The sequence below is a fragment of the Vidua macroura genome, chromosome 4 (assembly GCF_024509145.1).
Source record: "Vidua macroura isolate BioBank_ID:100142 chromosome 4, ASM2450914v1, whole genome shotgun sequence".
Lineage (NCBI taxonomy): Eukaryota > Metazoa > Chordata > Aves > Passeriformes > Viduidae > Vidua > Vidua macroura.
Window position 1 is genome coordinate 57,190,794 of NC_071574.1, and position 14,680 is coordinate 57,205,473.

The following is a 14,680-nucleotide window of genomic DNA, read 5'->3' on the forward strand; positions in this document are numbered from 1 at the left end:
AAACACAAGTGGATGAAATTTTTACAAATAACCATCTCCAAAGAATTAATATGATTTATTGGCTTTGGCAGTGCCATCATCTTGTTTCTCAGATTGATTGATGACTGCTTTTGGGATGATGGCTCTTCCTGCAGTCAGTTCCCATGAACTGGGAGTACAAGAGTGAATCAAAAGGGAGGGACTGAAGGAAGGACTGGAAACATTCCAGGAGACAGCTTTAATAGGTAACAAAGGTACAGCAAGACAACATGCAATGAATGGATAAAAAGAAGGTAAAGACCTTAAAAAGGGCAGGAGATATCAGTAAAGGGTAAAACAGTAGGAGATATCAGGAGGGTAAAACAGTAAGAACTGAAAATAATGAAGGGATTTGAGTAAAATGTGTAAAATATTCTGTGCTACACATACTCCTTTCTAGAACCTGAAATAGAAATTAAACAGTACACAATTTGTAGAGCTGTCACTAGAGGCATGTATATACCTATACACAAACGTGGAAATATAGCTTCCAAGATAGAATGATGAAATCACAGACTCATTTAGTTTGGAAAAGACCTCTAAGATCATCAAGTCCAGCAACTAAACCAGCACTGCCAAATCCACCACCAAACAATGTCCCTAAGTGCCACATCTACACTTCTGTTAAATCCCTCCATGAACAGCGACTACACCACTTCCCTGGGCAGTCTGTTCCAATGCTTGACAACTGTGTACGTGATGAAATTTTTCTTAATATCCAATCTAAGCCTCTCCTGGTGCAACTTGAGGCCTTTTCCTCTTGTCCTATTGCTTGTTATTTGTGAGAAGAGTCTGACCCTCACCTGGCTACAGTTTTCTTTCAGATACTTGTAGAAAGAGATGAAGTATGCCCTCAGCCTTGCCTCAACAGAAGAAGACTTCACTACAGTTGGACTATTACATGATAGTTTTCAAATAGCTCAGAAACTCACCAGCATGCTTATCAGAAACGAAATGGAGGTTAATAACAATAACAGAAACAAAACCAATAACACTAATAGTGTGTATCTGCTTCACTAAACAACTCTGTCACTCTGTAACATGTCACTACATTTCCTGTCCTTTTCTTCACTACACTTGCATTCTTCATCTGTTACGTAATTCAAAAGAGATAATCAACTATGTAGGGGAGAGGCTTGTTACTATTTTGAAACAGCAACCTAATTGGGACTGTTTGTTAATTGGTCACTTTGTTATTAACTCCTTCCATGTTTATGTTTGTGTTTTTTTTTTTTTCCTGTGTGAGTACTGTTTTTCAATCTTTCTCTAGATAACTATAATGGACAAGTGTGAATTACCAGTATTTATTATATTTCAATAATGCCAGAGAAAGCATTAAATGTATGAGAAGGAAATATATGTTATGAAAGGGAAGGAGTATTCTAAATAGATAAAGAAATGGGAGCCAAAATAACTTGGAAGTATATATGACCCTCATTCCTATTGCTTCTTATTCTTAGAAAGATGTACCTATTGAAATCAAAATCAACAAAAATAATTTACTCCTGAAAAAAGAATCTAGATTTCTTGTGTAGCCCTAGCCCATATAGAAAAGTAAAATAATATTATTTTGAATATCAATAATAATTGATAAAAGTAATTTGTTTTCACTGAAATGTCCCTAATAGAATGCAGAACAGTGTCACTGTTACAAACTCTAGAAAACAAATATACTTATATATAATTTTTTAAAAAAAGTTGTAAATAAAGTAAAAAGAAGATTCAAGGAAAACTGATTTAATACTTCCCCTTTACTTCTGAAAGTAATTTTAGCACCAAGAGGGCAGTCAAGGCCAGGAAGTGATGCCTGTCATCTTTCTGCTCACTCTGGCAATGCCTGTTTACTAATTCCTGTGAAGTTACACAATACTTCCCAAAAAATTCAAGTGGTAATTTTTCAGAGAACCAGAGAAATATGATTTTAAAAAAAACCCCTTCAAAATTATACAGAAGCAGCTGTGGATTCTTTCTTTTAATGACTTTGGAAGAAAAAGCCATTTCTTTTTCAAAGGTAGTGCCTTTTTTCAGAATCAAATTTTTAGCTTTCTCTTCTCTTGCCAGGGAAAAATCCCACATTATATGACTGCCTAACAGAGAAGAGAAGAGAAGAGAAGAGAAGAGAAGAGAAGAGAAGAGAAGAGAAGAGAAGAGAAGCTTATATTTAATTTCTGCTTATACAGTGTAGTTTTTCATTTTACTCAGCACAGTAGGAAATTATTTGGCAGTTACAACTGAGAAAAACTCCACTGCTACATGGGAGCTTTACAAATGTATAAATATTCTGCTGAAAGCTAACTCTTATTCTGTTTTAATGCATCAAATAATATATTAGATGTCTGATATATCCGCATTAGAGTTACTTGCCAACTAAATCACATCTTTTGGCAAGAAGTTTTAAGTGTCTGACAACACATTAATTTGCATATATTTCTTTTAACCACATTGAAAAATGTGACTTTGATATAAGTAATGAATGTAGGTTTTGTTTCAGTTACAAATGTGTTTCATCCAGGTTCACCTGTAAATAGCAGAGGCTGGATATGATCCTGTGTCATAGCTGACCCTCACTCTACCCCGGTACAGTTCCACTGCTATGTGATCTTTATCGCCTTTGTACAGCAGGATCCCACTGTCTTCATCTGTGGCAATCTAATTAAAAGATAAAAACATTTAGAAAACACAAAACTTAGGTATTTAATAAAAATGAGGTCTTAAGTGAATCTCTGAATTTACTGCCATAGTCTGTTACTTCATTATAAAATTATTTTTTGAAGGACAACCTGACAAAATCTTTCTCTTCCTATCAATAAGCCCATCTACTTCAATATGAATTGAAATTATTGCATATATGAATAGAGTTATTGCATTAACTCTTCTAGATTTTTAGCTCAAACTGTGAAAAGCTCTTTAAGTGAGCCAATGACAACTTTGGGTCATTTTCCGCATCATGAAAAGTCATTTACTCTCTTTTCCAGAAAAGAGAATCCATAACACAAGCAAACTTACCTGTAGAGTGATATTGGTTTGGGGGCGTATCTTAGCTGAAGGGATTTGCAGATAGGATTCTTTGTTGACGAAGTTTATGCTAATCAGCTTTTCACACTTCTCACCCTGGTAGCCTGATAAACACTGACAGATTGGTTCACTTTCTCTTATGATACACTGGGCCCCATTTTGACATTCGTAATTATCACAAGGGCTGGTGCGAGGTAGAACCATTGGTGGTGAAAACTCACAAAACAAGCCGCTAAATGAAAACAGAAAACAATCAGTATTTCCAACAAAAAACAACTGGGACAGAAGACATCCATGTTTGCACTGCCTTCAGATCTTTCTCACCTGTACCCTTCTGGGCAAATGCACGTATATCCATTAACTGCATCAGTGCACTGCGCTCCGTTTTTGCATTTGTTGTCCTGGCAGTCGTCAAAGTCGATATCACAATGCTCACCTACATATCCAGGTGTGCAATCACATCTGTAAAACAGGACAAATCAGATGTAATTGGTGATTATAACAAAGTTAAGGAACTAATGTATTGTTTAAAAATCAAGGAAAAAGAGGCATTACTAATACTTTGTGTGCAAAGAGTTTATAGCTACATCATACTAACAGATGGGGAATCTACATATGTAATTAATACAGGTTTGCTAGTTAAAATGTTTACACACCTGCCATTATATTGAAGAATTGTGTGCAAATCTAGAGAGCCCTCATGAATAATTTAGGCAGTTTTTAGAATTTATGAGCAACACAGAATGTTACAGGATGTTATGCATGACTACAAACACTAAACATAATCAATATGCTTGGCTGGTGAAACCAAGACAAAAAATCTGAAGCTTGCATTGATGGTTATTTTCTTTGTCAACCGAACAGCTATGAACAGACCAATGGTCCATTTATGCAGTTTAAATGTTATGGATAATTTTTTTGCTCCTAAGGTTCCACCAGTCTGATTTACTAAAAATAGCTCCATGGTTGGTGAACTAACAGAAGCCTCAAAACCCATCATCTGTCCTCCCTGAAGCACCACTGGTCTAGAAACAGCCCATCCTCCACAGAGTATGTAATGATTTTTGTTTGTTAGTTTGTTGGGTTTTTTGTTTTTTCCATGTAAAACTCTCATCACTAATGCTAGTGGCATTCCTTCAGGGAATTATCATATATAGGACTGAGTGAATGCTAAGAACTCTGTCAAAAATTAATGGAAAATATTACAAATCCATGCATCCATATGATATTTTTTTAAATTAAGATGTCTTTAATCAATTTCATTTGATCTTGTGATTCCCTCAGTGTTATTTCTTTTACTATCTAAAATTTTCTCTAAGCTGGCAAGAGTGATTTTAAATAGCCATGTAAGTTTAAATTTAGCACTTCAATCAAATATGTTTCATTTTTTATTCAAAACAGGTATGAACAAGACAAGGGAAAAAGAATATAAATCAACCTAATAAAAGTCTGACTGAGATACATCTTGAGTGCTATTTTTTGATTTAAAAGTAAAGGAAAGATTAATGGACTGGACAGTAAAGTATAAGACACTAAACTAGGTTTATTGAAGTGGCATGAAAAAACAAACACAATGCACTACAACAGAAACCAAACAATTTTTCTATTTTCCAGTTGGAAACTATCAACTTAATTTCACACTCAACTGAATATTTATTATTTTTATGCAATATTTTAAATAAAATGTCATTTCATAAGTAGTGGGAATGACAATCTGATTTTAGCACAAAAGCATGCTGTGCATAAAACAGGCACTTGTGAGAAGAATTTGAATCTGCAGGTTTCCTGTATTTATTAACCTAAAGCCTATTAAAGCAACTTTAAATTGTGCATGCTAATTAATCATGATAAGGATAAGGTGTAATTAAAGATTAGCTTTCCAGGGGAGGGACTTCTTTACTTTAAACCTTTCAGTGTGCTTTCCTAATAATCTCTTTCACAATTACTTCTCTAAAAGCAATATAATTATTCCACTTCAATTAAATGCAATTATTTTCCTACTGCTCAAACTCCTATATGGGTTTTGTACAGACCATCATAAAGACTACCCTGTGTTTCTATTTAAAATCTGGTTGGAATTAGACCTTTGAAAGATCAGGGAAATTCAGTAAAACACACTTAAGATAATAATGCAGCTTTACATGAAAATAATGGCCTGTTCTGCCATAAGGTTTAATAATAATCAAAATTAGTACTTTGAGAATAGAATTAGCTTCCACTTAAACAGAAGGAAAGGAAGCTAAGCAGGAAAGAAAAATAAAAACTTTGATTCAGTCAGACTCTAATAACATTTCAGACTCACTTGTATCCTTTGGGTGTCAAGATACACTTTGAATCATGCTGGCAAGGATTCAGGTTTTGGGCACAGAAATCTAATTTCTCCTCACAGAGTTCACCTGAAATGCAATGTATGTTTTCAATTCAGTGAAAATATCACAGTGACCTGAAAATAGCAATGAACTTGCTAGAATTTTAAAAGCAATGGCTACAAATTCCTTTGCTAACACTAAAATATGCATATTTCTTTACATAGCAATAAATACCTTTATAATAAATAATAATACATAAATAAATGGTAATACAGAAATAACAAAAAAAATAATATACCTGGTAACTGATTTATAAACAGTATCAAGTACAACTTCATCTATACATGGATATAAATGGTAATTTTGCAATTCTTTTTTCTTTTACAATATTTATCTAGCTCTAGTATATAGCAACACTAGTGATCGAACTCACTAGAACAAAAAAGCCATCAATATGCTTTTCTTTTACTTATTTCTAAGCACATAACACACAGATATAACCAGATTTGCACTATCACTATAAGTAGTCTATTACCTGAAAAAAACCTGTTAATATCACTGCATGTCAATACAATTCCAATTATCCAAAAATGAAAACTTGTTTTCTACTTTTCCTTAAATATGACTCTCCATTTTTTGCATTTGTTAATGTACCATAATTATCTATAATCTGTTCTGTGAAAAGAAAAGAAAAAAAATATCTATGTAAAATGTCTATCCTTCCCTGCTGATAGAGGCAGTGGCTCTAATTTCCAAAACGGGCTTATAATCCAAAAAGTATTTTAATATGGTTAAAATTTTTTTACTTACAACTTTATGAAAAGGAAACACAGGTTTGTAAACAGATCAACAATATCTTGTTCCCTGACTAACTTATCAGATGACACCATGGATCGTGCACTTCCTAAGCTTGTATTCACTGGATTTTAAGGTAGGCATACTTATTCCAGCATCCATATGAAGAGCATATGTGTAATAAACAGGTATAAACCCTGTGCCTGCTGAATTCAGAGACTGACTGGTCCACCAGACTCTGAAACTATGGAAGGAGTAGGATTGTTCCTGTCCTTTATTCCCTTTCAGTAATAAAACATGAGCTGGCAAGCAAAGAGAAGTAGAACTGTGCATTGCAATGACAAACAAAAGAGCAGAGGAAATGAGGGAATTATCAGACACTTTCACTGCTCAAACTGAACTTGCTGTCACAGAGGCGATATTTGGCATCCCTCAGTTTTACTGAGCTAGGCATGGCAGTGGCTTGCAATACAGCAGACAAATAAACAAAAAAAGAGCTGAGGAACAGTCTACATTAAAGCAAGGATAGAGAAAAAGGCAAAACTGAAGCAGGAGCAAAGACAGTTATTGCCAGTTAAAAACACAACTGAAAAACATATACTAAGTGCAATAAGACATGGGACCTCTACATCTTCAAAAATGAGAGGACAAGCCAAAAAACAGCTATAGAAATATTCTGCAGCATTCAAAAGACCCAGACTGGTTCTACACAAAGATTTTTAAAAAGGATAAATAAGTAAATAAGTAAATAAATAAATAAATACTAGATTCCCAATTTGCAAGTAGTGTGTTTTCTCTACAAACCAAAGGTTTGTAAATGTTTAAGATAACATAAAAAAAATAGCCCTCATGAACAGGTCACTTAATAGCCTCAGGAAAGTTGTCAGTAACAACAAGACTTAGTCAATATATGTAGGAAATTGAATGGAGATCAAATGCAGGCCACTGAAGATGACAAATACAAAGGATTCTACCCTCAAAGACTCTTCAGGCTCTCAATAGAATTATTAGTCTGGAAATGTGCAACTGTTATGACTCGGTCAGTGCACAAAGAATCCTGAAATACCAGGGATTGTTTGCATCCCACGATATATTAAACAAAATCCAGATCCCTTTCTCTTTTCAAAGGGTTTTGTTCAAACAAATACATATATATATATATAGGTCTTCAATGCTATTCTTCACATAGCATTTAGTCAATCTGCAGAACTTGTAATAGCTGAAATCTGTTCAAAGAGAAGTAGTGTTTAAGAGTGAGACGTAAGTATGGGAACAGTGAGTTCAGATTTTAAGGATCATGGGAGTAGAATAAGCAAAAATTGCTGTTGTTTTAACCTAGTTTGTGCACATTCCCATAGTTTAGATACACACCTATAAAAATATCTAATAATGGCATATATTGTATATTAAATTACATGCAGAACTGAAAAACACATGACACCCCCCAACTACAAGTAATAAAAAATGTGGTTGTACAGTACTAATAAAATTTGTATCAAAGCACTTCTAAATATTCCCTAGATTATTAAATCTGACAGCATATCAGAGAGTTTCTGAAAGTGACACATTGAACCTATCTCCCAAGCAGGGCTGGAGCTTCCTGTCTCTCAGTGATTCAGTGAAAAGAAGACCAAACTAGACTGCCTAGAAAATGGCAATTTAGGAGTGGCACAATAGGAACAAGCATTCTTACCATTCCTGTCAAATTTATTAAACTGATTTTGCTACAGGACATTAACTTGGCTTAGATTATCATTGGCACAATTTCTGAAATAACTTGAGTGGCAAATAGTTTTACTCAGTAGTGTCTACATTTTTGTAAATCCTCCCCAGGTAAAATATGGGATTAAAATAAAATACAGCATTTCTTAGAGTACACTGCATTTTGGTATTCATAGGTTGATGGCCCTAATATCTTCAGAACTATACCGAAAGCTGAATCAGCTCATGAGGAGTGCTCAGGGGCACTTGAAATCTCCTTATTTCCCACTCTTGGCTGTGAATCCTACATAATTATTATTGGGCATTTAAGTTTTAAACAAGTTTACTGTTTTGAAAAATGTCCACTTCAAATTATAAAATCAGTGTTACACTACCAGGCATACTGCAGCCAAATGGCTTGCAAACATCATCAAACATCACCAGGCATTTTTGAGATTATGCTCAGAGTTTGATCTGAGTACTCTGTAGAAAAGCACACAGAAGCAGAACTTCTTGTGCTGTGACAGCAGGAAAGTAAGGAAACTTTTCACCTTGCATTTGCAAATTGTATGCATAGTGAATCATATCCTTGGAGTTTTGGTTAAACAGTCAGTAGCAAATAGAAAACAGGATGGTGGCCATGTAGCAGAAAACTCAAGTAAAAAAATACTAATACCACAAAAGTTAGCTTTACTTACAGCACAACCTTTAGTTATTAAAAAAAGTATCATTAATGACAGAATTGTACACAGGATCAGTAAAGAAAAAAAAATCAAGATGGAACCCAAATATGTACATCAGATACTCAATTTCTGAATGGAGATGTAAATACCAGAATAACAAAGCAAGATAACCCAAATGCAAGGTCTTGTACAGCTAGTAGATAATAACTGCTACTATTAATAAATGCTAATAGATCTTTTTCAGAATGGAGCATTCTCATGGCCAAAATAAAACTGTTTCTGAAAAAGTTAATAAAAAAGGTAAGTAAATTATGAGATATGGAATATGAACCACTGAAAAATACAGTTTCATGGTAAAGAAACTCCTCCTTCAGCATACTGAACAACCATTGTGTTATTCCGAATTTCAATGAGACAAGAAGTACTTAATTTTGTTGAAATGAAAAGATAGTGATGAAAGTGAAACACTCATTGGACAAAAAACCCCACAGATTTACCAAGTTAGGCTCCTTGGCTTTACTGGAAGGAAATCTTAGAGAGTTTCCTGATTTGAGAAACATAATACAATGTTTAAAGAGCATACTTCAAAATAATCAGAAAAGGTTGTGGAAAAAAGTCTCAGTTCAAGGAAGCTTGACACCAGTGTGTGAGGACATTCTTTTATTCATCTAATAATATTGTAACTGAGGCTTCTGTAAGAGCTTGGCTATGTAATTATGTTTTTGAAAGATGGGAACATTTCTGTAGGAGAATAAGGAACAGACTAGTTTGTTTAAAAATAAGTAGCAGATAAAGTGTCAAAAAACCTGTGAAAAGCTTCCAAAGTTTAATTAGAACCAGCAATAACTCTTTTCACAAGACATCTGGCTTAATTAATCTAAGGAAGTCTGAATTCTGGTATAGAGTAGCATTGAAACCAGTGGAATTATGAATGAACATGACCCTCCAAGTTCAAGACAAATATTTACTGAGATTTTGCATAGAGTATGATGTAGACTTAAACAGTCAGACAACATCATGAAATACTGATATATACTGATGATACTTTAGACAGGTAACCAAAGCTGTATGTTTGCTAGCTTCACAGGTCAGTTTGTACTTCCTGTGTTTATCCCTCAAGGATCATCTCCTGGAAAAAGCAGAAGAGACAAGATGTCCCAGCACCCTTTCCAGCTGAATCCTAAAACTGTCTGTTGGGGAATCCACCACTTTCCTGGGAACATTATTCCAGTGGCTCCATGCCCTTATTGTAAAAAGCTTCCCTCTTTTTTAATTCTAAATGGCATCTCCCCAGGAGTACCTTGTACCTGTTACCCCTTCCCTTTTCCATGTGACTCCTTGTAAAAAAGGGAGTCTCCATTTTCCTTGCAGCCACCCTTTTAAATAGTGGAACAGGGTGATAATGTCTCCTCAAGCCTTCTTTCTACAAGGTTGAACAGACCCTTAACTCTGTATTTTCCATTATATAGATACATAGTACAACAAATAATGAGTAACAAGGCAATGAGTTGAAAAAGGATTTACATCTTTCTTATTTTGAATAATTGGGCAATAAATTTAAACTAAAGCAATGTCAGCCACTACATTTCTAAATGAAGAGGACAGCTCTAACAAAAATGGACACGGGCTTCGTAAAGTAATAGCACATTGTTAATTAGAGGCAAGTTTATGAAGAAACAAGTTTAAAATGTCCCTTATTAGAAAAGCTGTTTTTGATATTCAAAAACAACAACAACAAAAAACTAGGCAGAGAATCCAAAAGCAACAGTAGTCAATTTTAATTATCAAAAGCCAGGTTTTTCCTAGAAGAATTATTCCCACTTCCAAAGTCAAAATATCAAATACCTACCACAGACTAGAATAGAAGGATTTTATGTGTGTGCTTATATATCCATTTCATCTGCTGAGCTTAGTTAAGATATACTGTGAGTCAACTACTGCACTGTTTATGTTTTATCAATTAGGTGTCACTATCTGACTCTGTGACTGGAGGTCTCTGTTTAATACTGTGACTCAAACAGCCAATAGAGCGCAGAAGGGGTTGGAAAATGTCAGTGCCATTTAACAAGCTGTATACAGAAAACTGCTGCATTTTTATTAAGTCTTGAGTTTGATGTGCAGTATACAACACACATTATTTCAGGTCTCAAGCTCATTATATTCAGAAAATACAGACAAAATATTGACTATATGAGGGACAAAATTTCTTAGAATTAGCAAAAGTCCACAACAACAGTAGAATGCAGTTTATAATCATAATCTGAATATTTTTTGGAATTTAATTTTACAGTCAAATTGCCGGACTGTTCCCATCTTTCACCATCACATAAGTATTTTTAGCTATCTCCCATGCTTGTGGGTCTCAGTATAAGATGAGGCTTAGTTTAATTTAGTTTAGTTTAACATTTCCATTTGTTTTACATTCACTGTTTTTTCACAGCAAAAAACCAGTAACTTTTAGGCAGGTAAGCTTTAAAAGACAATCAAGGTAAACAGAAGAATGGATCATAGACTAGAATGAGTAAAGGCAGTGATTAAACCAGAAGCAGATAGCTCAGCTTGCCATGAATATAATGTATATTTCACCTTTATGCAAATGCAGTAAAATTATTTCAATACTTGAGCTTTTAATATAGAGTAGTAATTTAAAATATATTAAGCTAGATGAAATAGAAAATTTTATGAGTGATAAAAAGCAAGAATAACAAATGCATCTCTTTAATCTAAGAATCTGTAACATATGCAGTTCTTAGAAGGATGGAAATTATGATTTAATTTGATGAAATTATTAAATTTTTTATCAAGTTTGATATCACATGATTTGCATTTGATTACTTGCATGCTTAAATTTCAGGAAGGTGCTTATCTGATTACCAAGCAAGTTCAAAGTACTAATGCAACTCCTTTATTGCAGTGGCAAGAAGGTTGTGTCTAAGGCTTGCATAAACTGAGATAATTGCTTGAAATGGTCCCTTTTTCCCCCTAATACTGTAACAATTCAAAAGATGTCTTGCATGATAAAACTGACTGATCCTCCAACCACCTTGTAGACTATCAATAACTTTCATGTTCACCTGGCAAGCTAATATAAACATATATCACATACACATCTGCTTAGTTTTAGAGCCAAACTTAGTTCACATCCCCTGGATGTTTGATAATTTGTTTGTGAGGAGCTTGTTCTTTCTATAATCAGTAATTTTAATATGTTACAGTTCACACTTGATAATAAACAAGAAAAACAGCAGGCTATTTTTGCTGTCCAGATGAGTAGTAATAAAATGCAAATACAGCAACATGTCTAAATGGAAGACAGTTTAAGCATGGAAAACCTGTGGCTGGAATAATTTTCTGAAAATGTCTTATATTCTGCTTCAGTTACAAAGAAAATTTACACTATGATTTTAAGTTGTAGGAATTATTCATCAGATATCTAAATTAATCAACACAGATGTTATTAAGTAACATAGATTATATAACTGCAGTCTTGCTCAATATGTGATTTCATAGATAATGAACATACTTTTATTACTATATGTAATATATGATATTGCTTCAAAAACTGAAAATATATTTATCAAATTAATGGCAAATATACCACAAAATTATTCATTTGCTTTTTAAACTAAATATGCAATTTTATAAACATGCTGCCATTGATTATGCTAGGTCTCAGATTGTATATATGATCAGATTGCAGAGAAGATGGTTTCTCTCTGTTAGTGTGATAGGTGCTAAGCAGAAACTTTAAAAAAATTAAAAATCAAACACCCAAAGTTAATGTCATAAATCTTTTCAATATTACCTTTCTTCTACCATAGCCCCAGATTAATATGGTCATTTCAGTTTCTTTAAATGTTTACAGCAAATAAGAAGCCACAGAAATGAGGAGCAAGATGATTGCTGTTTGATACTCCAGCATATTTTCTAGTAACACAATCTATTGAAAATATTAAAGCAGAACAGTGCTGTAAGACAGAGAATACATTAGCACAGAACTAAGGGGTGGCTTTAAGGTGAGAAGAATAAGGATTTCAGAACACAATAATGTAAGCTTTTTTTCAGTCCTATATCAGTGTCTGCACAAGTTTTTAATACATCTGAAAAAAAAGACATTGAATGCAGTATTAAAGTACTCCTGCAGAGTGATCTGCATCTTCGACAGCATTCTTTTGACATGTATTCACAGCAACAGCCAAGTGCCTAATTTCAGGATTTGCAGTGAGCTTTCTAAGTGATATCTATGTACAATTTGGTCATTTGTAATAACTGAAATCCATGCACCTTTAAGAAAAGGAAAGTGAGAAACCAAGGTAAGTGAAAATAGGCTTAAAAGACAACTGACCTTTTTCCACTTCATTCAGATTAGCAGCTTGCAGTGACAAAGACAGAAGAGACAAGAGACTTTTTACATTGTAATACAACAGCATAGCACATTCAGCTAATGCACAACTATAGCAGCAGAGAGGTTGATATAGCAAACGAAGCAAGCTTCAAAGTTTCACCTCCAGCAGAACAAAACAAAAAGAAAGATAAGAAGTACATGCCACCAGTGGTGTAAGAGGGGTTTTACTTCTGGATCAGTTAGTTCTGTGATCTAATGACTGATGACAATGAGCAAGAGAAATGATTATCTGTAATCTATAGAATGTACATAAAATGACCTGAAGTTTACTAGACTGGGGTTAAAATAAAGGAGATGGTAATGTTAAGAGAATAGCAAGATTAAAGAGTGCAGGACATAGTGAGGTATTTAAAATGTTTTACTTCTCCAGGTTCCATCAGAAACTCTGAATGTCTGTTGATTCCATTTGCTTACTGTTGTGTCACATTTACAGTCTGTGATCTTAAGAAAGCTCATATTATAGTGCAAATACCATTCTTTGTCTTTCCACTTGTAACTGTGGTGGTTGCTGTAAAACTTAACTGAGGCAGAGCAAAACAGATTCCTGATTCTTATGCAACAACACAATAAGCTTTCTAATTGCTTGTTTTTAAGTCAACACAATATAGTTGAGAAGTGTTGATTTTCAAGGGATTGTTAGAAAAGACAAAAGGAGATTGTTAGGTTTTACACTGCAACATTCTTTGCAGTTCATTTTGGATTCTAACAAATTCTCCACATAAAAATAAGACTTTATTGAAGAATGATTTACATTTCATACCAGCGTGTTTCAGGTGATTTCTTCCTTATACTGTGCTGCTGAAATGTAAAGCATATTTGCAGGTAATCATTCACCCAGGAAAATATTCTGGGCTGGTGCAATTCCATGTTGAGTACATATATGCTGTGACATGTTGAACAAGGACAATTGAGAGCATTTTCAACCTAATGAAAAGAGTTCAGGACAAGCCTGCAGTAATATTTTCCTAGTATATACACTTATGGCTCAAGGACTTTCTGAGATAGAGATCAATACCTCTGAATTTAAAAATCTTTGTATATTCTGAATACAAATATATAGCCTGTTTTCCTGATTGTTAAATCAGGAAATGAATTCATTTAGTGAAAAATCCTTTCATAAAAACTAAACATTAGAAATATACATATCTGATTTTAACCTGTTAGAACAAATATCAAAATCCAAATGTTCACAAAGTTCCCCAAGAAAATCACTCTATACATACTTGACAGGGATTCTGTTATTTATGTTTCAACTCAGGTTATAGGCCAGAGAAAAATAAGTTCTACAAATTATTTGATACCTCATACACACTTGAGGCAACTGTACAATTACTTTATATTCTGAACATTACCCTTTTGACATCCTGATGTGCCCAGACTGCTTTCAGTCTAATTCTTAATACTGAAGGTTATTTATTATGTAAGACTGTGGATGACAGCTATGAGGACCCCCTGACTAGCTCAATGTTTTACATTTTCACCTTATATCTAATTTCAAAAATCACATAAGATCTCACATATTGTGCCCTATTCTTAGATGCTTTTTATGGTAGACAGAATATTGTAGAATTCTGTACTTTACTCTGTGTAATGGAAAACCTAAATTTTTGCTACAACTACTATAAAATGAGTTGAGGCTCTAGTGATGCATTTAAAAAAAGTGTCTTTTAAAAAAAAAAGTGTTGAAAAAAGTCTGATGAGTAAATTCTCAACAGTTTTAACTGAAGGCTTAAACTTACTGATTAGAAATAATT

At 33.8% G+C, this 14,680-nt stretch overlaps 1 protein-coding gene across 2 annotated transcripts in view; it reads right to left on the reverse strand.

Moving 5' to 3' along the window:
• The window catches only part of SLIT2 (slit guidance ligand 2), a 261,234-nt gene that overhangs the window by 16,224 nt on the left and 230,330 nt on the right, over positions 1–14,680 (reverse strand). Inside the window, exons 29-33 of one of the 2 annotated variants that reach the window (XM_053975921.1) lie at positions 12,867–12,893; positions 5,336–5,429; positions 3,358–3,495; positions 3,025–3,265; positions 2,537–2,667 (exon numbers count right to left, since the gene is read on the reverse strand). In XM_053975921.1, the coding sequence (XP_053831896.1) occupies positions 2,537–2,667; positions 3,025–3,265; positions 3,358–3,495; positions 5,336–5,429; positions 12,867–12,893 (631 nt within the window). The remainder of the gene's footprint in view (positions 1–2,536; positions 2,668–3,024; positions 3,266–3,357; positions 3,496–5,335; positions 5,430–12,866; positions 12,894–14,680) is intronic. The other variant, XM_053975920.1, reaches the window with a different exon arrangement.